Below are 24,730 nucleotides of genomic sequence, written 5' to 3'. Positions count from 1 at the left end.
TGATATCTGGTATGTCATTGTTTATTCGCAAAACCTGTTTTCATAGCAAAAAGTCGCATTTTCCTTTTATCGATACGATGACAAATCCACCCCCTCCAAGTGTAAAAACTTTTTTGCGAAATTTTTGGCCTTTTTTTGAATTTCTGGTGTTTCCATCCAAGTTTTTTTTTTTTTCGCAATTTTTGAAAATGTGAATAAAAATAGGTGGATGGAAACCCCACTATAGAGTGTGCCAGTAAACCCGGAACTCCGTTAGCGCTTTTAGCACTTCCGGTTCTCTTGTCTAAAAGTCAATACGTTTTTTGAATGGGATTTTGGTAAAATGCCTCAAATAAGGTCTGTGGTTAACAAAAGCTTAAGTGGGTTTCAGGTTTTGTTCTACGACATAAAACACGTCAGTAAATACCGTACTTGTGAATTTTGAAGCTTTTACGTGTCGTAAAAAAGGTGGTTGCTAACAAGTTGCTCAATACAACTACAAACCCTGTTGGGGACATTAAACGTCATCACCCCCGAACAGGCGAGAGTGCTGGCAGTCTGCCATTACAGCTTCTTATTTAGCTGAAACAGTCCGATTTCCCCATTATACGATATTTTTAAAATAAAGCGGCCGAAATCAGTTGAAACCTTAGTGGCGGTGACGTAAAGAGTCATGCGACCATGGAGTAGTCATGTAGTCCGTTAAAGCCTAACGTTAGCTTCTTACTTCTGGCGATCGCATTTCAGCTTCAAATACGGTATCAAAGGTGTTCATATGTGAAGATTATCTCGCTGAACAAAACCTGTAAGTATTATAAACTTGTGTTAGCCACAGAGCTTATTTTCTGACATAATCCAAAACGCAATGCAAAAATCACATTCACTTTCTCTTCCGGGAACCAGCACGATGCTAAACTTCCGGGTTATGACGTCAGCCCTGGCACACTCCATAGATATATATACGTAGATGCCGCATTCAACGGTGCTCCTCATTGGAGCGATACGTCAATGCGGCCGCCATCTTGCCCAGGTGGAGCCCCACTGTCTCCTCTCTCCTCACTGCTGCTACCCATGCCCGTCTCCTATCTGTGTTTTTTGGGAAACTACACACAAAATAAGTGTGTCAGAAAAACGCAGTTCCACATAATTTGTAGTTACAATTCAGGCCACAAGTTAACATACTGCGTTATGTCACGTTGGTGCCAAGAAACTGGTAGTTGACAATTTGGAATAACACATACACCGACATAGCTGTTTGACAAAGCATCATAATTTTATAAGTATTATTATATAAATGTTAACCTTTTTTCTTTAAGTTGTGTGACATAACGTTAGCTTAATTTGGCATTAGGACCAGATCAGGACAGTTACTTTACTTGATTAGCTTAAAAGAAGGATCACTTTTTGAGATATATATCTCATTAAACATGTTCGTAACAGTAAAATATTGTAAAACAACTTCTTACCTGTGGAATGTTATTCCCTTCTGCTTGGTTTTAACACTTCTTTCGTTCGTACACCCAAATGCAGAGCTAAAATGTGGCATTTTTGCCGAGTCTGACACGGATCTGAACCGGTCAGAGCACCTAGGCAAGATGGCGGCGGTATTGACGCATCCCACAAGCCAGGGTGCGGCATCTATGTATATATATATCTATGTGGCACACCCTATAGTCTATGGGGCAGGTCCAGACTTTTTACTTGATGACATCACAAGTTTCACACTTACCTTTCAGGTTTCTGGCTCTGAGAAGGAGTAGCTCATGTTCACAAAGGTTAATTGGACTTTCCCAGGCCATGAAAATAACATATAGGAATTGTTAATGTAGGTGGCGCTCCCCTTTAAAATGTCAAAGACAGCACAGGTTTTTCCACATCTTGCACATGCCTTTATTTTGAAAGTCACAACCGGAGTTCTGGCGTTTTATTTCGGAGAGCTCGACGAGAGCCAGTTTCCAGGGTGGATCACCAACTGACGTCTCTCCCTCCCTCTCCTCATTTTCAATTCAGTCAAATCATAGCTATCCGGCGGGCGGAGGTACACGCGTCTTCTCTCAAGGAGCAGCTAGCACCTTCCGTGGCCACTTTTGTACGCTCCGGAAAGCACGAGAACATCTGGGGGGAGTCTTCTCCTTACCGAAATTAGGTAACGTCAACGCAGCAGTAGACGAACAGCAGCGAACCCGAAAACACACAGAAATGGACGAAAAGGCGTTTACGAAAGAACTTGACCAGTGGATCGAGCAGCTCAACGAATGTAAGCAGCTGTCGGAGGGACAAGTGAAAACACTATGTGAAAAGGTGAGATATATCTTTTTTTTTTCTTTTTTTTTTTTAAATCTCCCCTCTTTACCCTAACTCACTGCCAGTGTCTTCTCTCTCCTTAGCGACGCCTTCCAGGCATTCTTAAAATGGCGTCTATAGTGTACATTTCACTGCGCTCTGGGTATATATTTAACAATCATTAGAAGTGGTGTTATTTAGCTTGTTTAAATAGTTTCCTGTCAGAAATATCCAGGAAATAATGAATTACAAGCACGCGTTGTTGCCAACTGTGGGTTTACTATTGAGGAAGGGGTCAGCCGTACTGTGGATTCAAGTCACATACCACATTTACAGCCCCCCTCATTCAGACTGTCAGTGTGACCTGTAGCATCTCTTTTAGCTAGCTAGCTGTGGCTGTAAAAGTCCAGGCCAAGTTGTAAGTGAGGTGTAGCTGACTGCTCAATTACTGCACATTATGGCTCATGTTGTCTGCACGTAGGCAGGCACCTGGTACAAAGGGAAAGGTAGGTAAATTGTGGTATCTGAGAAACACTTATATGATAAAAGATGTTTGAATAAAATCAATATTTTGAGCCATTCTGTCCTGAAAGACTTTATCTCAATGTTATGTGCAGCAATTGAAGCCCCCAAAAAGGTTGGTAAACACTAACTGTACATTTAGATACATTTGGTTGATCATCCTCTGCGTGTGTGCCACATAATTGCCCTGTTTTTCCTCACAGGTAGTCAACAAGGTTGCAGTTAACCCCTGACCCCTGCCCTCTATACAGCTTCTTATATGCGTCTTTAGTCAATAAGTAGTGAGGTTGACTTATACTGGGCAATAAAGTAGTCAATTTTCAAACTTTAACATGGCATTGTATGACTGTTGGTCAAAGATATGTCATGTGAGTGGGAACTTTTAACTCCTGAACCATGTTAATCTTCAGCTTTTGTTTCTTGATGACTTCATGTCCATGTTTTTGTTGTGGTTGATGGACTTTGTTTCATTTTTATTATATACAGGGAAACACTGACATCAATGCAAGCAGACTACATTGAGACTAAAAATGACAGCCACTCATTTGATGGCTAAACACCCCCTCTGACACTGTTATTTTTGTGGTCATAGAGGTGTTGTCATCTTATCGTGGCTTTGACCTTTTAGCAGCTTAACTGGTCGTTGCTGAGCCAGGAAATTGGTCTTATTTTAACTGCTGCATTGTCATTCTTTAAAAAAAAGTGAATGCTTGACATGAAGAGTCTTTTCAGTATCTGCACATGTTTTGCTCTGCTCCTGCTCTGGATGACGACTCTGCAGACTACTCTGGTCTGAGCTGCAGCTTAACCCCAATCTCTCCTCAGCACCCTCTCTGCTTAGACCACCTGCTTATTCCCAGCTCTGGATGTCTGGACTAAACAGTACATTTTCACCCTCACACTCTAAAACACAGTCACATCAGAAAATGTGGTGGTTATTGTTTTTTGTAGTTACTAAGCAATCATTTATTAAACCAGATTCTTGCTGCTTTGCCTAAACTAGCCATCTTTATATCTGTTCTTAGATCTGTTTTCCAGAGGGTCCTCTCGTGGAGGTTTAGTTCACTAAATGTTTCTGCTATCCTGGGGTTTCTTTTTTAAATGTCAAATATGCTATTAAGCTTAACTTCTGATATCAGAGACTAAATTTAGACAGATGTTTTTTTCATGTCCATTTGCTAAATCTGTTCTTCATTCTTTAGTGCAGCTCCATCCCTCTTAGCTCGTAAAAGGACTTAAAAAACTACGACCATGACCATGTTTGGAGTACTGTGCGTTGGAGGTTAATGGCATGCTATGTTCAAGAGGCTCATTAATCCGAGCATTTCTTTTTTGCCTCCTCATCTTTGATATGGTCAGTACCAGTAGTTAAAAGGCCCTGTTTCCTATAGTGTGGGTTAAGCTTCCAAAATGATACCTTTGTGCTAACTTCTAGTCAGTAGGAAGCTTGGCATGATATGAAGATGAGTGTAGCCCAAGTGTAGCCCTCTGGAGGAATATGTCGGTTTTCATTTGACTTATTTTGATCTTGCTAAGCTGGACAATGAGATTGAATGGTTTGTAGGCCCAGTTGAAAAACACTGGACAAGGAACATGTAAAAGCAGGAGCTGTTTCCTCCCAAATGCAGCAAAGCTTCCAAAGAAGTAGTCGAGAGGAAAAAGGAAACCTACAGTTTCCTCACCCTGAATCTTTATTATTGTCACAGCTCATATGCACGCAGCTGCTCCCAACTGCTGTCTGTGTGCACCTATCCGTCCACCTCCCTGTGACTTTTGTTAATACATTCTGCAGAATGCACCCACACAACCTCCTCCCTGGTGTAAAAATAGAAGAGGATATGATTGATTTTGAGTTGCATCACTAACACTATCAAATCCATTGTTGCTAAGGGGATCAGAGTGTGTGACTCAGGACAACACTGTTCATTGTGACTCAGAGAGCAGCCATCTCTGTTTTGGGATGTATGGGGGTGTGGAGGAATGTGATGTGCTGTGTAATCTCTCCTCAGATTTTTTTCATTCCTGCTCTCCAGCATTCTCAGAAAAGGCCGAACACACCAGAGTTTCTGTCTGATGTTTAGCGGAGGGAACACGTAGAAGCTTTATCTTGTTAATCATAATCAATGCAGATTTTTCAGTTTTCAGCACTGCAGTATTTCCCCCCTCTCAAGGCTGGAGATGTATCGCTTGTTTACAGTGTAATGATGTCATTTGCCTGATCATTTAATCGTGCTTAATCTGGTTACCTCTTTGAAATGAAGTGAGTGCAGACAATGCTCTGCTCACTGCAAATTGGTTTTATGGTCCCTGTCAATTACACAGGGTAAATTTAATTAAAAGCGTACCTCAGACAGAGACATATCCTTTTCATGACCTTTCTTTCGCCTCCGTTCAAAAATAAACCTTTGGAGAGTTGCATAACCATTGAGACATTGTTTTTGTCTCTGTTTCAAGGCCTGTGTTGTTGATATCTTTACACATTCCCTTATGAAGCACAGTTTTCTCACCATTAAGGCTGGACCCAGCTTAATTATATTCAAGCAAAGATGACAGTGTTTTACAACCAAGAGATTTAGATGTGGCAGCAGCCTAAGTGGTGCACAGAACAGCAACAGTACAGCAGCACAAATGGGAAGTTTGCTTATTAAAGATGGGGAGTTTCTGATTGTTTTGGTTTCTATCAAACATTAATGCCATATGACATCATTTAAAGTGTGCTGAATGATGTAATTATCCGGTCATGTGGCGATAGTTTCTCCACTTCCTGGAGATGAAGTTTTCTGTGTGACCTCTGACTATGTTAAAACCAGTTTGATGCAGCTAGTCAGGGCCGCCAGTGGAGCAGTGTTTGCCAGCTGAGGTCATGCTTTCACTCAGAAAAATGAGTCAGTGAGACAGGACTGTTCCACATGATGGTTCGTTTTCGTGTAACAACGCCTGATGAAATATATTTGGGTCACGTATCCATTAAGCAGAGCAGAAATCCCAATATAGTGTTGTAGTGAAATTATAGAAACAGTGAATAGTGGGTATCCAAAACACAGATGAAAGTATGCAACAATACAGTGATCACTATGAACACACTCCAACCAAAAAGACTGACGTTGCCAAAAGGTTGTTAAAACCATCTCAGCAGAATTCACACACTGTCATTAGGAAACACAGACACACTGTTCCATCATTTGGCTGCTGCAGCTGCTGCTGATCTCCACGCTGATTATAGTGCTGTTGTCAGGAAGATGCCTAACTTTTAACTACCATTAAAGCGTCTTGAGTGAGGTCATTGTTTGTGGCTGTAGCTGCACCCAGTCGTCAAGCTTAATGTCTCCAGTAGAACCTTTGGCTGCGTTTAACTCGCTTTAATGGGATTATATTGCGGCAGCCGTTAAAATGCTGACTTCACTTCTCAGCACTCAGCTAAGCAGTTTGTTGACTGTCTTGGCGTCTGACGTCTTTGGCACAGCAGTGATCTAGGCCAAGGTTCCCTCCCTGTTGTCTCTCTGTGGCATTTTTGCTACAGGTGTGGTGCGAACTTTGGCTGCGGTGCTTACGTAACTGGTGCCGTCATCCTTTTCATTCGCGGCTGGACTGGCAGCCTCTGTACAGACTGTGACATGCTGTTCCATGGATAAACAAGTCTCTTGCACATTAGTTTTTTGGAGATTATTGCGAAATTGGAGCTAAAGTTGGGAGTTATGAAAACATTATCCTGGTAGCCTAAGCAGCAGGTCAGATTGAGTTAGTTTACTTCCTCCAGTTTTATGTAATATTAGATGAGATAGATCTTAATCCTGTTTGAAGCTTTATAGTTTTTTCATATTTTTGTTGGGTTGTTTTGTACCAAGTAGGGGATATTTACTAGATTTTTATAAGTGAGGCGATTAATGTTGCTGTGTGGAGCTGTTAAGAATACAACTACTTCAGCAAAGGCAGATAATGAGGTTATTTACAACTTTGACTAAAGATTAAAAGACTCTGGAGTGGACAAGAAATTAGAGGATAAGAACAAGATGAAAACACTGACCCATTTCCTCTGCAGTGTGTGCCGAGTTCTGCTTAGTGTTGCATCAGACGACAACAAAGAAGTAGAATCAGTAGTTCAGGACAATATATAGTGAGAAGATATGACGTGAATCTGTGGTCAGACCAAGTTGTTGGCTTCACACAAGTGCACATTTAACCAAGTTATAATCAGCTGAGCCAATTTAGGACAGAGGTGACATCTGATATGTCATTGACAGTTTGGTGTAAGGTTACAGTGCTGTAGCAGGCCATTTATTGTATTAGGCACTAGCATAGCAACTTTGGAGTGGATGTCCTAATGAATAATGGGTGGAAGAAATGGCACTCAAGGATATTGTTGAGATATACTTTTGTTTAAACCAAGCATCTACATAGTATGTTTTCCCAGGGAACAGTCCTCTGATCTAAATGTAAAATAAAATGAGATCAGAGGATTCTTTGTATTACCCAAAGGAGCAATAGAGATGTGTTAGAAACAGAGGATGAATTGGATCGTGAGCTTAGTCAGTGATAACCTTCATGAAACCAAAAAATACTTTTTTTAAAAGTCTTTCCTTGGTTTGTAATCTACCATATCGTCCAAAAGTCATCATGGACCATGATGAAAAAGTGCCTGACTTCACTGCCCAAACCTGCCATGGTATTTGAACTTTTATTTATAATTTCAGTTCTACCCTGATTAAAGAGTGTAATAAATTGCTGTTGCACTCAAGGCTGACTCAGCCCACTTAAAATGAATGTTTATTTTCTGCTCGTCTCGCTACAAGTAATCGGGAGGTGGTGAGGACCTAAATATATTGCTGTTCCACTTTAACTCAGGCGTGTAGCTGTAGAGTTGGAGGCCCTGGTCAATCTGTCATCCACAGCCCAGTCATTGTAAGGCCTCCCGCCACATGGTAGTATGGGCACGTGGAGGGCGTGTATGTGGATGTAATATAGGTCAGCATTGTGCAGCGCTGCAGTCCCGTCCTGGCCACTCTGGGTTTGTCTCTCTCTCTCTCTCCCATCTGCCAGGGTGACAGGCCAAATTCAGCACTCTGTGTCAATGTCAGTTCTCTCTGGCTCTCACCATTGCTCGCATTTGTTGTTTAAAGGGAACAGTGTGAAAAGACGGAGGCTGCTCAGACTGTGCCACAGACAAAACACTGGGCATTTAATTGGGAGGAGATACCCCCTCCCTTTTCCTTTCCTTTTTCCATTATCCACCTTCCTTTGATTTTGCAGATGCCTCACTATCGCTCTCTTTTCTTGCTCCACATCTCCCATGCGGCTTAGTGCGTCAGACATGTCTGGTGGTCATTCAGCTCAGACCATTTCTCTCTCAGGCTGAGGATTTGTTGGCCTCAAAGCTCCTTTAAAATGCTCATCCAGCTGACTGACCCCTTAGTCAGACCAGCCTGCCAAGCTAGATTGACTCCAGGAATAGGCCTTGTTGTGGGTGTCCACATTTAGTACTGGTACTGTTTTAAGCATTCCCATTATTTTTAGGGTTTTTAAATATGGAAAGTCCTGGTTTAGGCTGCACAATCACTAGGCACCCACTTGGTAAAAATTACTAAAAGAATGTTAGCTAATCTTTTAAAATTAAATGCAGAAATATGCACTTTCTAAATGATAGGTATTTTAATTCCCATAAGGGTACTTAACAATTTTATACCTAAAATAAGGAGTTGTGTCACGACACATACAGATAAACTTTCCTGCAACAGCTGACCTGCAAGAGGAATCCATCTCCTGTTTGCATTGACTCAGCAGACAGCCGCGACCAAATGTTTCCTCTAAAAAAACTAGCTGTAGGCGACCTCCTGAGTCATAGGCTGCCACAGCAAGTTTTAGTCTATGTCATGATGAATTCTGGGTAGAATGAACCGTGTCCAAGAAAAAAACCCATCTCTGACAGTTCCACTTTTAGACTCGTAGTGGCCGACTGTAGTGTTGCCATAGCCCTCCGAGCTACGACTGAGCCCTCTCAAAGTAATAATCTGAGGAAACCAAGTGTTTCATCCACAGACACCAGTGAACGTTTTCCACTCTGTGCTCGACTTTTGGAGCATCACACTCATTGATTTTAGGAAATGTTGCTGCGTAGCCAGAGCTGTCTTTCCAAGTGCTGCAAGGCAGGCCCACAGGAAACCAGACACACACACACACACACACACACACGGAAGGGGCTTATTTCCTTGGGGAGATTATGGTGGAGATGTTGGGGGTTGTGTTTTAATCACTGTGTAGCATCTTAATGTAGAACCCACTGGAGGCTGATGTGGAAATTGTGCAGAGAGGTTGGCAGAAATTGTCTGTTCCTGAAATAAAGCTGGAGAACAAAGAATGGTAGAAAATTACAGTGTATGGAGCATGTGATTACAGTGCTGGATCACATGGATTTTCCTGCATTTCAATGAGCAAAAACACAGCAAAGCAGCACACAATGTATAAACTGTGGAGAATTGACTTCTGTTTGACTCTGCGTTTTAAGCCCCTGTGAGTTTTTGCTTCATCTGCAGTTTTTGTATTTCACACTTTTTCGTTTTTCACTTCATGAACTACAGTTCGATGTGTTTTTTTTTTCTGCAGGCAAAAGAGATCCTGACCAAGGAGTCAAACGTCCAGGAGGTGAGATGTCCGGTGACAGTGTGTGGCGACGTGCACGGCCAGTTCCACGACCTCATGGAGCTGTTCAAGATCGGAGGGAAATCTCCAGACACAAACTATTTGTTCATGGGAGACTACGTAGACAGAGGGTACTACTCCGTAGAAACCGTCACTTTACTAGTAGCACTTAAGGTAAGTAATTTAAAAGGTCTTCACACATTTGCACATTTGATGTGCTCCACAAGTAAAATTTTATAGGGCGTTTTAGCAAAAACATTAACACACAGCCCGGTTTTTCTTGCTCCTGTTTCAGGTACGCTTCCGGGAGCGCATCACAATTCTCAGAGGGAACCATGAGAGCAGACAGATCACACAGGTTTACGGCTTCTATGACGAGTGCCTAAGGAAATATGGTAACGCCAACGTATGGAAGTACTTCACAGACCTGTTTGATTATCTCCCCCTCACTGCCTTGGTAGACTCTCAGGTGAGAATATGAGAAGACACATCGGTTTGTTTCACAGATATGATTAATATGAACTAAGGAATTGCAGAAAAGAACTTCATGTTGTGACAGAGTTTAATGTCGCATGGTAGAATTAAACCTGTAACACTGCAAATTAGGGAAATATTGGTTAGATGAAGTGATATAATACTGAATTTTTCCCTTATCCTCACAGATTTTCTGCCTTCACGGAGGCCTGTCACCATCCATAGACACTTTGGATCACATCAGAGCACTGGACCGTTTACAGGAAGTGCCACATGAGGTAAAGATGATACTTATGACTTCCCAGGTAATCAGTATCAGGACTGTGTTGGTATTTCCTTGCTGATATGCTCCTCTGTCCTCCACAGGGTCCCATGTGTGACCTGCTGTGGTCAGACCCCGATGACCGTGGCGGCTGGGGAATCTCCCCTCGAGGAGCCGGCTACACTTTTGGCCAGGACATCTCTGAGACTTTCAACCACGCCAACCGCCTCACTTTGGTGTCCCGTGCCCACCAGCTGGTTATGGAGGTGAGTGTCTATATAATTTTACCCCACAAATATGCATTTTAGTACAAGACAGGACTGTGGCACATATTTCCCAGCAAGAGAACAAACAAGAATTGCCCACCTTTGCTGTGTTTTATTCATTCAAGAAATGTTCGACAAAAACAACTAAATAAGTAGAAAGACAACAAGAATTTCTCCCAGCCACTGCTGCTGCAGAAAACAATGAGAGAAACAGTTCTGTCACCAGCCTGCACCCTCATACTGAGTTCAAAAACTGTAGATTTGCATTACAGTAGCACTTTTTCCTGAATTATATATCTCTGGTCAATAATGTATCTGCTTCCCCTAGGGTTACAACTGGTGCCATGAAAGGAATGTGGTGACAATATTTAGTGCTCCCAACTACTGCTACCGCTGTGGCAACCAGGCAGCTATCATGGAACTAGACGACACCCTCAAATACTCATTGTAAGTATAACTAATTAAGTATTATGTGTGTGTGTATGCATCATTCTAAACAATGCTGTGTGTGATACTTACATGTATGACTTGATTCCATTAATGATTGTCTGACAAGTCTTCTACTTTTTATTTCTCGTCCCATCCAGCTTGCAGTTTGACCCCGCGCCTCGCAGAGGGGAGCCTCATGTCACTCGCCGCACCCCAGATTACTTCCTGTAAATTCTGACCCTTGACCCTTGTACAGCCAGGTCCAGTATTGCCATGATGTATGACCTTCAACCGATAACAACGTGAATGAGGAAAGGGAGGGTGGGAGACTGGGTGGGGTTGGGGATGGGGGGGGGGCTACACAGCAGTGCACATTGTATATCCACACAAAGACCTATTTAAGCATTTAGCAAAAACAATGTCTGTGTGTCTATGAATGGACCAAAAGGTGTGTGCCATAATCATTACAATATTCATTGCTGAGGACTCGTATTGAACAATCTCCCCCACCGTGTACAACAACAGTGATGTTTCAATCCCTCATCCTGTCCCTGGTGTAGCTGGACCGACGGCACCGAGGTCCAAGACGACAAATTTGCTACTTCAGATGCGGCTGTTTGAACCCCATATGCCATGGCTTATATTTAGGAGATATGAACATGATCTGTTTGCACTTTTGTAAATCTAAACAAATGTAACATATGTCAGAAGATGAAAATTATTTCACACTACAGATGTTTTTTTTTTTCCTTTTTTGATTTTTAAAAAATTAAAAATGAAGCCCCCATCAGGCAAGTTTTACACAAGGTTTCTTTTCCCTGTGTAACTTCTAAGGAAAACCCTATGCAGTCACACAGCTTGGTGTATATGATCGACAGATGATGGAGTGTTCATCCACATCAACTCACTTATTCGCTCTGCACTACAGAGTCTGTTAACCAAACCATTTGAATAATAAAGACGAAGGTGGCTCCTTGATGTGAATGTGCTGTTTTCTTTCTTTTTCTCTTTGTTTTATGACACTAAAAAACATTGGCATGAATTAAATGGCAACTGGTGTTATAGTCTGGGTTACAAGTTCCGTCTGACCCGTAATTAATTTTGAACTGAACCACCTGGAAGTCAGCCAGGTTAGCAGCCAGCGAGTAGGTCAGCCATCTGGGTTGCAGGTTGGCTGGCAGATCTACATTTGAGGAATTAGTTCAGGGTGTGTGGTTTGGGGAGGTTTGCACGCTGATGAGCTTCTTCCTCTTGGAGACTGATACTGTAATGGTAACTAAACTGTTGCACAGATACATTATGAGGACATCTTGGTTAGTGTGAAAAAGATTATTTCTGTCAAGAAATTGTATCAAGAAAAGCAGATTTTGTGTCTCCCACACACTAATGCCAACGTGAGCACTACTTTGAGCCATGACGCCAGGTTAGTAGTATTTTTAATAGTTGAACTGGTAAGTCTAATGTAAGGAGGGCTAGACTATAGGATTCTGTGGTCTCTACCTTGAAAGTGGCTTTCATGTGCCAATGTCAATATTAAAATTATAAGTGAAACATAAAAAATTACGGTCCAAACACTGAGAAATCAGAATTTTCATGGCAGAATTAATACAAATGACATTTTATTCAAGCCCTTTACTTGATGTATTTTCCTACTGGTTGATGTTTGTTGCCATACACACATTTTTTAAAATATAATTATGCCACTGCAGCTATAAACTAAATAACAGCCACGACAAAACCTCACATTTAACATTTTATATGTTATTTATGACAAAAGCAAAAGTGATGCAACATTTGGAAATGTATTACGCTGTATTAAGCACTGAAAGCTGAAGAATCAGAGCTTTCGAGGAGCACTTGAAAGCACCATAGATTCAGCTCGACAGGAAATGTAATAAGGAGAAAGCGCCATCCTGTGGCAGGTTAAAGAATAACTTACTACTAAATGCACCTTTTTAGTACATTATAGAATACAGTTCCGTTGCAGTACAGTAGCTCTTCATGCACATAAACCTATAGAATAATTCCCAAAAGACAAAAAGAAAATTAATACTGGGCAATGCCAAAATGGCCTCCATATCTGTGAATTGTAATTTATAGGAGACTGCAGCTAGCTACAATCAATTCAAGTAAACCAATGTAGCTGAAAAGAGTAAAAACGGTCTGGGAACACATTATTTTACATTAATATATGGATATACTGTATAGTGATGAGCATCCTCCCATAAAAACATTTCACATTTTACAAAATACCCAGATTTCCATCCACCAAAATATAAATGCCGTGCAAACTTATCTTATTAAAGGCATACATCTTAAAATAATTTAGTGCTGTGTTGTCAATAATAATTAAAGCTGGGTGAGATAAACCTGACGAGCAGCCTTCACGCGGCCACCCCTCCTTCCTCCTCCAGTATCTGACAAAGCGATCGTCAGGCTCCGGGCGGCACGCGCACCAGGTCGCTCCAGAGACTTCCAGCCGCTGTCGGTGCCTCCGCGTCTGTCAGGCCCTGCTGTTGACTACAGAGGAATTTCACCTCTGGATCTGAGTTAAAAACATTCACGGTACGTAGCTTCGCAAAGCGGAATGTGTCTTTTACGTGTCGTTCACCTTGGGGAAATTGAGGTCAAATCGATCTTTACATTTTGTTTACATCTTTGTTTGAATAGCCTCGGTGTGGTCGCTAACAAGAGGCCTCCCTGACTCTGCAAGGCGCTAGCGTAATGACAAGCTAAGATGCTAGCATTGTGCATGGTAATGCTAGCTGCCCGGTTAGCTTAGTATTTAGCCAGTATGAGAGGTGTGTTTCGGTCGTTAAAACACACAATATAAGTATTTTAGCTCGCGTTAAAGATGTGGACCTGGTGTCTAATGCCTAACGAGCATCCCTTAAGTCAGTCATTTAACGAAACTGTTAGCAAGCTTGGTGTTTGGTTAGCGTTACCGTATTTTAGCTTGTGTTACAGGTGACTAGCTAAATGTAGCGTTGGCTAGCTTGGAGGAAGCGCTATTACGTTTGAGTACATCTCGCTAATAACAACACAGGTCATGTTAAAACACCTGTACCAGGTTTATCGTTACTGCTACAGCTAGTTGAACATTAATGTTGTGGACTAGCTACAGAACAAGTTGCCTACTAGCCGTCATGTAAATATTAGCTTAGCTATCTGCAGCGTTAGCAAAAGCTGTTAATGCAGGCTTACTTTGTTGGGTAATTCAGTTTTGTACAAATGTATAACACTGTTAGCGTAACAGCCTTTTCATTGTGTTAAAAAAATGTAATTGTTCCTCTCCACAGATAATGCCCACAATAAAATTACAGAGCTCCGATGGGGAAATCTTCGAGGTGGATGTGGAGATAGCCAAACAGTCTGTCACCATCAAGACCATGTTAGAAGGTATAACTTCTGACTTCATCGCAAACTTTTGAGTCCACAGTGTCACTTCACGGCTGACTCTGTGTGCCATCTGTCATTTTCCCCTTACATGATGTAAGGGGCTGTGTTTTAATTCAATAAATGCACATGTTGGTAGATCTGTGACATTCATTGATTCTCTGACAGATTTGGGAATGGATGATGAAGGAGATGATGACCCAGTTCCTCTCCCTAATGTAAATGCTGCCATCCTCAAGAAGGTACAGAACACACACACTTACTCACCACACCCCCATGTTTTTACCATTTTTGTATAATATTATTTTATGTGTTGTGAAAGCAGAATTGCACATTGTTTTCCTTGACAGATATGTTGACATGATGGTTACCTGAATGAGTTGATTTTGTGTTGTAGGAAATGACAAAATAATAAATATTTTACAGATGGCTTGTTTTAGTGCATTAACATGGTCTCACTGTCACATTGAATCTTTCAGCTGTGGTTTGGGTGGGGTTTTTTCTCTGCTTCAGGGAACAAACACCGGTTAATGATTGCCATCTGTGATTTAAATTTAGTTGATGCTGCTTAAGGTAGAACATTGACACTGACATTTGGATATTTTGCCCACATAGTTGCCAGTTTATTAGGGGTTTTTTTAACAAGTTTTCAAGCTGTTTTAGGTGGTGATTGAGCTCATTTTGGAGACTAGTTTGTGATGCTTCTGAATTGTAATGCTTCATACTGAAGTGTTCTAGTATTTTGAATAGTTTACCCTCATTGATATAAGTGAGTGGACAAATTATCAAACACATTTCACTTTCAACAAAAACTATACATTATATGTATTATATGGTATTAAAGTTCCTTTGTTTTTAAGCTAGGTGGACCAAAAAACCCAAAACAAAACTGGTGACTAAGTGTAGTTTGTCTTCACATCCCATAAAGATGATAGTCACATATTTACTGTTCATCTATCACACACATGAAGCACAACCTATGTATTCCCTTCTTGCTCTTCTTAAATTATTCTTGCCTGTCAAGTTATCACATTTGTGGGAGCAGGAGGCTGTGAAGGCTTGTTTTTTTGCCTCCTCTACAAGTTCATGCTTGTGCTTCAGAGCTGCAATTATTCCTAACAATAGGGGTTTTAAGAATCTTTAAGTCACAACTCAGTTGCTGATGAACTTGCCGATTAATGATCATTTTCATAACAAAATGGTGATACAAGACAAAGAACAATAATTTCAGTGTGGTGTTTAAACCCTTGTGCTCCAGTTTGAAATGCATCGCTGGCATGTGCTCTACATATTTGCTTGGTTATGATGACTGTAATGTATTACCTTGGTTAACATGGGAGGTGTGTGCATTCTCCCCAGGTGATTCAGTGGTGTACCCATCACAAAGATGACCCTCCTCCTCCTGAGGACGATGAGAACAAAGAGAAGAGGACAGATGACATTCCTGTATGGGACCAGGAGTTCCTCAAAGTGGACCAAGGCACCTTGTTTGAACTCATTCTGGTAAATACAGGTTACATTTTATTACACATGTGCTACATTTATTTCCTGGAGGGTGACTTAACCATAACCACACCATTGCCACACCCCAACCACCACCTGAACAGCAACATTGGCTTGTACTTGTAAAAATGAATGTGTGTATTTCTGTTGTGATGCTCCTCTTCTGTGGTCTGTTTCATTCACTGCTGTGGCAGTGCTGAGCGTTAGCATTTGGGTAACACAGATACAAAAGTTGCTGAGCAACAACTGGAATATTGGTGGTTTGCTGCTGTAGGGATTTGATAGGACAGTTTAAGGGTATAAAAAAAACACAGGGACTTAAATGGCTTTTCTCCGGGCAGCCAGTGAAAGTAAACCAGGCAGAGCATGTGAAAGGTAACCTAAGCAGTGGCTTAGCATGATTGGGAAATAGGCGTTGGACAAGCTACGTGCTTCCAGGAAGTGAAACACAAGTAGGGAGTGTCCGTCACTTGAGTTGATGAGCCCCCTCCCCTCCAGCTGTTTGAATGTGTTTACATACACAAAGCTAGTTAATGCTGAAGAGGAAGGGGTATCGAAGTAGCTCAGTGGGTGTTCTCGAGCTGTATGAAAGTAAATGCAAATTGATGACCAAATGGTGTGTGTGAGGTTCAAAATGTAACAGGGGATGTGAGTTTACTGGAACACAGCAGGAGGGGAGATGTTGTTGTTGTTGTTAAGTGATCTCAGTGTAGTTTGTAAGCGGATGCCTTTAAAATGTAGCCTCACGCAGAGGCAGGGCTGCAAGATATTTTGGAACGATCATTTTTTGGGTGTTATTTTTTTTTTGCCTTTAATGATTGCGCAGCTGAAATAGGCAGAGGCGGTGGGGGATAGAGGGGATGACATGCAGCAAATGGCTAAGGTTGGAATTGAACTCTCGCTGCTGCAAAGGACTCAGTCTAAATGGGGTGCACACTCTACCTAGAGGTGGCCTATGCAAATATATATATATATATATATATATATATATATATATATATATATATATATATATATATATATATATATATCATAATATTACTAAAAAGGTTTGTCGTATGTTTTTAGATCAAGAGAGAGTTGTAGAGCCCTGTCTCTAAGTAATATAAACTACTGTATTTTTGGCATCGTTTAAGCTTTCAAATTCTATTTTTCAATCTGGCCTTCCTGGATGTTAAGACCCATTTACACTTTGTATAAATATGTAATTTGTATCTTGATACATTCTCTGGAAAATGACACTGGATCCATCAGCCTTTGCATTCTTACCTGATATATAAGCTTCTTTGTTGTCTTGATTTGAGCCTGTGTTGTCATCGGGCTGGTGAACGTGTCAAGTATCTTTTTTGGTAGGGAAGACTTGCTAGCTACTGCTACTTTGTGTAGCATTTGCCAGGCCTGCTTAAGCTAGCAGGACATTTTCATTTATTCATTCGTTTTCTGTAACTGCTTATCCTGTTGGGAGTCACGGGGGGCTGGAGCCTATCCCAGCTGACATTGGGCGAGAGGTGGAGTACACCCTGGACAGATCGCCAGACTATCACAGGGCTGACACAGAGAGACAAGGAACCATTCACACTCACACTCACGCCTACGGACAATTTAGAGTCACCTATTAACCTGCATGTCTTTGGACTGTGGGAGGAAGCCGGAGTACCCAGAGAAAACCCACGATGACACAGGGAGAACATACAACAGAAGGGCTCCACCACCCTGGGTTCGATCCAGGAACCCTCTTGCTATGAGGCGATACATATCGATTCAGAATATTTGAAATTGTATATTACTAAATCATTTCATTGGTACCTGAAATTTAATTTTAATTCAGGTTTTTCTGTCTGAACGCAGCATGCTTCTTTCTCTCATCAGCATTAACCCTTGGGAGCCAGTCCCTCAAATGAATCCAGAAGGCAACGGCCTTCTCTGGCTGTTAAGTGTTGATATTTGCCTTGAAATGCTAAATGTGTCAGTCTGTGCTCACAGCCTTTTCCTCACTGCCACCCACCTCTCTAATCTTCTCCACGTCACTGTTGTGTTTCCTTTCTAGGCCGCCAACTATTTGGACATCAAAGGCCTGTTAGATGTCACCTGCAAGACGGTGGCCAACATGATTAAAGGCAAAACCCCGGAGGAGATCAGGAAGACTTTCAACATCAAAAATGATTTCACAGAGGAAGAGGAAGCCCAGGTTGTTATTCCATCTATTATCAGTCTGTCAGAAAACAAATATAAGCTACGAGAAATGAATCGATCACTTTGGAGTGACTCTAAAGATAAATTAATTTAAGCTTTGACAGTTGACCCGACTCATCCCGTCTGTCCCTCCTCTTGTCCACAGGTACGCAAAGAGAACCAGTGGTGTGAAGAGAAGTAAAGGGGGAGATCCTGCCAACACTACCACACTGAAAAAGGAATTGTCCCTGCTAACTGGTTGCACTGGCGTTGTTCATACTTGTCAATATTTACATTTAGTATATTTAGAGCCAGCCACCCCCCACCCCCACTTTCCCCTCCCCTCAGTTTCTGTATACCAATAGCATGACTATTTTAACTTGCCTGTGTGTTGTCATTAATTTAAACAAAGAAGCTCTTTTCTGTTTCTACACACACACACACACACACACACACACACACACATCATTTACTGTCACATACAGTAAATAGTCCTGGTTTCATGGCTTTGTACCCTTAAAGATCAGAAAATATTTCCCTATTATTAATCGCTATGTTTGTCTTTTTTACTGGACATGTTTTCTTTTAGGTTAATTGATTAAATAAAAATGGGTTTTTTGACAATGGAGATGAAAGGGTAAATATTTTATTTTTTGCTCTGTAAATGCATCTGTTGTGAAACCATGTTCAGAGAGGACGGGGCTGTTTTTAGAGGAAAAGTGAAGTTTGAGGTGGAAAGATGTTCTGTTGCATCACGTCCTCGGGACTTTGGAAGTACTTTTGTGTTGTCGCACAGCATCGAGTAACTCCTTCCTAATTCATGTTGTTTTGAATTGGAAACTTTTCTCAGATTAAGCTCTGATGCTGGGGGTTTTGGGGATGATGAAACATTTATTGAAGGAGTAAATAAAACGCATAAAAAGGCTGATGTGTGTCATTTTTGTTTGGAAGGCTCTGCAGGGCATGACCATCTTTGGGACAAATTGTCTCACTATAATCTTAAAATATTCCTTGTGTTTTAACAACAGCAGACATGGACGAGATATTCAAAACACTTTAATACATCAAACAAAACAAGTAATACATCAGAGGCGTCTGAGGGGTAAAAAATACAAAAGACATCTCAGAGGTGTTCCCACTACTGACGTGAACATCCTCGAAATAAAACAAGCTATTTCTAGCACAAGAGCTCTCTCTGCTGGAGGAAAAACAGTTTTGCTGTACAAAAAGCTCAGTTTACAGTTTGTCCACAGCATTGGAAGCTGAGTGAAGCTGCAAGCAGGACGGTAAATTAAAGCCTTTTTAAGTCAAAATCTAGTTTTGTTACACTGAAGTTGGAACATGCACAGATCGAGAACACAAGATATCTTTTTTTCTTTTAACGCTGCTGCAGTAACACTTGACTGAAAAACAAAAAGTAAAATTCTGCACAAGAGGACAAACAAAATGTATTGCTTTAAGAAATGGTAGAAACTAAAAGGTTTTTTTTGTTTTTAGGTATTCCACTTTTTTTTTTTTTTTACATAAAAACATATAAAAGTTTCATTAGAATAGGGAGTTCTGACATTTAAAAAACTTTACAACACAATGCAATATAATAGTACCCATTTGGTCTCATAAGTTTACGGAGCTGCAAAATGTTCAGTCGAAAGATAAAACAGCCAGGAGAACAAAAAAAAATCCCTCGTCTTTTCTCTGAGGGTTTCCCCGCCAGCAAAACATCTGACCTTAAAAAAAAATCACAAGATTCATACAAAAATACCAAAAATTAGGAGGAAACAGAAGAAAATGTAACAGTTGATATAGTGAGAGACTGAGCCTGAAAGTGCCTAAAAGAGATAATGTAACTTGCAGTTGGGGATACTTGTCATGTGAGAGACTTTTTCACCTGCTGAATTTTTTTTTTCTTATCTGGGAGCAAAAGTTGTGGAAATGTTTGGATATGGATGAAACTCAAGTCAAACAGTGAAAACAAAATGGCAGCTAAACAAAAGTGATTGTGTCCCTCTCTTTGGAGCTGAGGTTCTGCTGGTCAGGCTGGCTGGGTGTTGGTCTCTGCCCCCCCTCTGAGTGATGGTGGTGGATATGTGACAGCTGTGATGGTCGTATGTAAACCCTTGAATGTGGAGGAAAGCGTGTGTAACAACACTGTGGCCTCGGAAGAAGAGTGTGATGATGTGATTCATTGAACAAAAGCTCGTGTCCCATTTTGTTTGTGATTGTCATAGAGGTCAAAGCACATGGCCGGCTTTAAAAAGAGCACCGAGCGGGGCTAAGGAGTTTTACTTTGTAGAACTGGTCTGCTTCTGTACAAGTGGCAGGGCTCAGGGGCTGGATCTTCCCAAGGATGAGGCTATAGGCTCTGCTACACAGACTTTTGTCATGGCAGACATTTTGACACGTCACAGTAGGAAATGCACAGGTGTATTTCAAAAACATGAATGATTACTGTCTCCCACTTAGAGGAGGTCCTGAAATGGTGCATACTGGCACACCAGGACACTCAATGGAACTAATTGTTAATGTTATCGCTTTCACCAGTGCTTTTCCTGCTATGACAAGTCATGATGTCTGCTGTGAAGAAGGTCCATTCAGGTGTTCCTCATCAACCTCTTTAAAATATATAATTTCCAAGTTAATGACCAAGGATGTCACGGTGTCATATCATGCCTTACCAATGAGGTCAAACACATGCCAAGTGAAATCTGGTCTGCATCATGGACGACTGATTCATTTTACTGAGGTGTCCCCGGTCAGCTTTGGGTCGGAATATTTTTGTGTGTAAAACAAAGATAAAAGTGAGAATTACAATTCTCTAATTATTAAAAAAGCCTGTAATAAAAGACCAAAACAAATGCTTTCTCTATGCAAATGTTTTATGTCAGCCAGCATCCATTGAGCGTACTCAAAAGTTCTCGGACACCATCCCTTTATTTCTAGTGCTGTCTGCTGTAACCCTCCAACATCGCAGCTCCACTTACACTGTGCATGTGTCACACCCCATAGCTTGTATGCTGACAAAGAGTGTGCCCAGCCTTCATTGAACAGCCTTGTTCATGACCAGGAAGTTGTTCTTACTGATCACCAAATGTAGCTAAAGTTATTACCATGTCCAGGCTGATGGCAATTTCCCAGTGACTGGTGATCACTTGACCCACATATCTGCCAAGTATTTCCAGACCTTCAGGTTGACAAGGATTGCCTGCAGTCTTGATTAAATAACTGCCCATGTGATGGAGGCTTTGAGACGGAATCTGCCTCACTGATCTTGTTGTTGTTGATGCGCAATGGAAGATCCAGCCTCTGAACTGAGACACAGCTAGAATCTTACTCCTGGGCAATCTAGCACCCTGCCACTCCTATTTTAATCGAACAAAAGGACCCCAGTGTGTATAGATAAATGTGAGAATGAAGGCAGGTGAGGAAGATGATCTTCATGGCTCTGGACGAAGCTGAGGTGAACAGGGTCGGGGATGTGAGCGGCCCGGAGCGATCACTGAGACTCTGTTAGCACTTTGAGAGAAAGTCCTGCGGCCTTGGCAGCCGACAGCGCCGTCGTCGAGCTGTGGGTCTGCTTGCCGGTCAGTTCCAGGTGTGTGTGGGTGTGTTTGGTCGCGGGCTGACGGAGGTCGCCTCGCTTGCTGGCAGACTGCTGCAGGGGTAAGCGCGTGTGTGAGCGTGTGTGTGTCGGCGGGGACAAGGGGAGGTGCGTTGACGGGGAGGTGGGCGGTGGGGAGCAGCCCGGGGAGGGGGGCAGCTGATGCTGGTACAGGCGGTGGCGGGCAGGGGAAGGGGAGGGGGGAGAGTCTATAGCACTTAAATCTGAAGAAGTTGGGCTGGGGCAGCCTCCTCCTTGAAGGTAGCGAATGCACTTCTTTTTCCTCCTAGGGACAGTCAGAGAGAGTTATCTGTGAATAAAGTGTGGATGGTAAACGTCAGCAGGCTTTAATGAAGATGCATCATTCACACTGACGTCATGAACAGGGACACATATGGGCACAATGAACAACACACAAGTATTAGTGTCAGTCTATGTACATCTGGATATGAAGAGTTAATGTCCTAAACAACACAAATCCATTCTGGGAAATATATTTCTGAATATCTAGGCTGTGAACTAATAATTTCCAGATAGAAAAGAACCTAGTTTTCATGTTTTATCAGGAAAAAGTAATTATAATATTGGTGTCAATCTACAGTAAAATATAAATGCCCTTTTTGCTTTAAATGAGGAAATTGTTACTATTTTCATTTCTTTTCTAGATTCACGTTATGGAACTAGAGCCAGCTGGCGTTTAGCTTAGCTTAGCTTAGCATACAGACTGGAAGCAGGGAGGAACAACTAGCCTGACGCCGTGCAGTGCTCAAAATGACATCTTTCAACCCCTTTAAAACTCTTTGGTTATGGACACTGACGTGGACGTGTGACTATGGCCTGCTGAGGTGATGTTGGTGCTGAATGTGGGCGGTGCAAAGCTAGCTTTCCTACTCATTGCCAGGCAGGCAGCATCCTCCATGTGAGGCCGTTTGTACATTTTAATGACCAATATCAGTCAGTATCAGCTGGTTAACCCTTTGAACCTGGAGTGACATTGCTTTTCTTGTGCTGCTTTCAGACGCCTTTCGTAAGTATTTAAACCTTTGAACCCTGAGAAAATTAATTGCTTTTGAAAACATGAGAAAAACGTCAAGAGCAACAATGCCCCACAAATAAATAAAAAAAAATAAAATAAAATAAAATAAATAAGGAAGAAAAGAAAGAGCTTGGGAAAGACTATATTTATAATTATTATTACATTTTAAAATTCTGTTAATGAATTAATATAATTTTAAGCACTCTTTCCAGGTCATTTACTTAATTGTTTGTTTTTAACTTTTGTTCTTTTTTTATTTACCTAATTCTCTTGTTTTTAATTTTCTCTTTTTACAAATGTCTTGCAATTTTTTTTTGTCTGGTTTTGTCTTTTGTTGTTCGTTTCCTTCTTCCCACAATTTTTAAAGAAGTCATCATTTCACTCATGTGTGACTGTGTCCTTACATGTACCCTGTTAGTTTTATCTGCACACAACAAGGTTATTATAGTAAACTAAAAACCAAAACTAGGTGTAGCAATGGCGCATAGAACTACAACTAATACTGAAACTTAACATTTTTAAACGAGAAAAACTAAACTGAAACGAGCAAACCCACTCTGCAAACGGACTGAAATTGATCTGAATTGAAATCAAAAAAATAAATAATGAAAAAATACAAAACTATAATAACTGTGGTGCACAAACAGAAATGGAGGAGCAACACTGTTTGCTTTAAGAGGGAGCGACATGATGAAAATTGTTCTTAGTGAACATCATTGTCACTTCCTGGAGTTTGGGAGGAATATATCAAAGACAGAACGGCCATGACGACATAATTCACTGTAAAAACCACATACTGTGTTATTTCTTGTTTTTTTTTTTTCTTTTTTTTGTGTTCCAATCAAGCAACTGAGATAATATCATACTAACTACTGAGCTTTAAAGGTGTTAGCAGGTGTATTTTGGAGCTTTGGAGAGTCACGCTAGCAGTTTCCCGCTGCTTCCCGTCTTCACGCTAAGCTAAGATCATTGATTAAAAATGCGTCACTACAGTGCAGGGAATACCACTCGGATATATAATTAATCTACTACATGACTTGTGTTTTCATTTAGTATTATTAGTGTAACAGTGAACTCTTAAAATAGCACAATTCAGCTCTAATTTCCTGGTCTGCACCAAAAATACAGCCTCTAATCTAACAGGCACACAGCAGTGATGTGCAGAGCTTTGTGAGGTGTTATACTTAAAAGCAGACTATTGTACCGCTGAGTGCAGCATCAAAGCAGTTAACAGGATCCCATGATCATTACCAGAATATGATATGAGTCACCAGGTTTAACCGCAAGGAAAGGTGCTAGGCCATATTTAGAGAGAGAGAGAAAGAAAGAGAGAGGGAGACAGGGAGGAAGAGTGCAATAGAAAGTGATTTCTAAATGTCAGAGTTCACCATCAAAAGGCGGCAGTTACCACATCGCATGAATGGAGAGAGTTGAAAGCAGATGGGCATGAGAACGCCGTCAAAATGCAAAGCTGCAGGGAGTGTGTGTGTGTGTGTGTGTGTGTGTGTGTGTGTTGAGCTGTGGTGATAAGGATTTGCTCTAACCACATTCACCCCCTTTGTTCTCTCAAACCGAAACACACGCACACACTTAGATTTCCATGACGTGATGGTGGGGAAGACGGCGGGGTTGCTACAGTGCTGTGGTGGTAGGAGCTTCTTCTGCAGAACCACACAGATTCCTGACTCCTGCAGTGAAGCGCTCGACTGCGCTTCTACTGTAAATCCTGCTGTGACTGGAACAGAGCAGTCTGAGGAGCTGACAGGCCGGCTTCTGGTGATTTATAATGTACTATCACCAGGTTTATGCTTTATCATAGGGAAAGTGAGTGTCAGGGAAAAGCACTGGGATCAATGTAGCTGATGTAGTATAGTAAGCAGTAGGTAAGTTTGGATGAACAGCTCCATCAGACAAATAAATCTAACACCCTGTATTGCCAGGGTACATGATCAACTTCAAACTAAGCTTTGCAAAGCACATTCTTTATCATTCTGTGGTTATTAAAAAAGTTACTCCAGCTTGCTCAGACTAACCCTTTGCAAGAACTGTGTGAGAACTGGGAAATTCCCTGGTTGAATTCATAATTACGACCAGGAGAGAAACATTGCTTGCTTGCTAGAACAATCTTATGAATGCAATCTGGCAACCTTTGCTACTGAACACTGGGCTCCAATAAC

At 41.4% G+C, this 24,730-nt stretch overlaps 3 protein-coding genes across 19 annotated transcripts in view; 2 read left to right on the top strand and 1 right to left on the bottom strand.

Moving 5' to 3' along the window:
* Positions 1-1,988: 1,988 nt before the first annotated feature.
* ppp2cab (protein phosphatase 2 catalytic subunit alpha b) lies at positions 1,989-11,826 on the top strand. Its single transcript, XM_033650149.2, has 7 exons — positions 1,989-2,280; positions 9,382-9,591; positions 9,713-9,886; positions 10,080-10,169; positions 10,258-10,419; positions 10,748-10,866; positions 11,007-11,826. The coding sequence occupies exons 1-7, from the start codon at positions 2,179-2,181 to the stop codon at positions 11,077-11,079; spliced, it is 930 nt and encodes a 309-aa protein (XP_033506040.1). The 5' UTR covers positions 1,989-2,178; the 3' UTR covers positions 11,080-11,826.
* Positions 11,827-13,255: 1,429 nt separating this feature from the next.
* skp1 (S-phase kinase-associated protein 1) lies at positions 13,256-18,844 on the top strand. Its single transcript, XM_033635723.2, has 6 exons — positions 13,256-13,413; positions 14,148-14,247; positions 14,413-14,486; positions 15,604-15,747; positions 17,795-17,935; positions 18,086-18,844. The coding sequence occupies exons 2-6, from the start codon at positions 14,151-14,153 to the stop codon at positions 18,119-18,121; spliced, it is 492 nt and encodes a 163-aa protein (XP_033491614.1). The 5' UTR covers positions 13,256-13,413; positions 14,148-14,150; the 3' UTR covers positions 18,122-18,844.
* Positions 18,845-18,959: 115 nt separating this feature from the next.
* tcf7 (transcription factor 7) overlaps positions 18,960-24,730 on the bottom strand; it is a 93,890-nt gene continuing 88,119 nt past the window's right edge. For 9 of the 17 annotated variants that reach the window (XM_078172592.1, XM_078172593.1, XM_078172594.1 and 6 more), the window contains one exon: positions 18,960-21,803. In XM_078172592.1, the coding sequence (XP_078028718.1) occupies positions 21,413-21,803 (391 nt within the window). In that variant the 3' untranslated portion in view covers positions 18,960-21,412. Of the gene's footprint in view, positions 21,828-24,730 lie in introns of all 17 variants that reach the window. The other 8 variants (XM_078172597.1, XM_078172598.1, XM_078172599.1 and 5 more) reach the window with 2 other exon arrangements.

This window comes from Epinephelus lanceolatus, chromosome 11, assembly GCF_041903045.1.
Source record: "Epinephelus lanceolatus isolate andai-2023 chromosome 11, ASM4190304v1, whole genome shotgun sequence".
Taxonomy (NCBI): domain Eukaryota; kingdom Metazoa; phylum Chordata; class Actinopteri; order Perciformes; family Serranidae; genus Epinephelus; species Epinephelus lanceolatus.
This window is presented reverse-complemented; position numbering and strand designations above follow the sequence as displayed.

Bases quoted from the DNA above. Each gene is read 5' to 3' on its own strand.
- skp1 (XM_033635723.2), top strand. From the start codon at position 14,151: ATGCCCACAATAAAATTACAGAGCTCCGATGGGGAAATCTTCGAGGTG. The intron at 14,248-14,412 runs GTATAACTTCTG...ATTCTCTGACAG, and splicing joins CATCAAGACCATGTTAGAAG to ATTTGGGAATGGATGATGAA. The intron at 17,936-18,085 runs GTTGTTATTCCA...TCTTGTCCACAG, and splicing joins CAGAGGAAGAGGAAGCCCAG to GTACGCAAAGAGAACCAGTG.
- ppp2cab (XM_033650149.2), top strand. From the start codon at position 2,179: ATGGACGAAAAGGCGTTTACGAAAGAACTTGACCAGTGGATCGAGCAG. The intron at 9,887-10,079 runs GTGAGAATATGA...TTATCCTCACAG, and splicing joins CTGCCTTGGTAGACTCTCAG to ATTTTCTGCCTTCACGGAGG. The intron at 10,420-10,747 runs GTGAGTGTCTAT...TGCTTCCCCTAG, and splicing joins CCCACCAGCTGGTTATGGAG to GGTTACAACTGGTGCCATGA.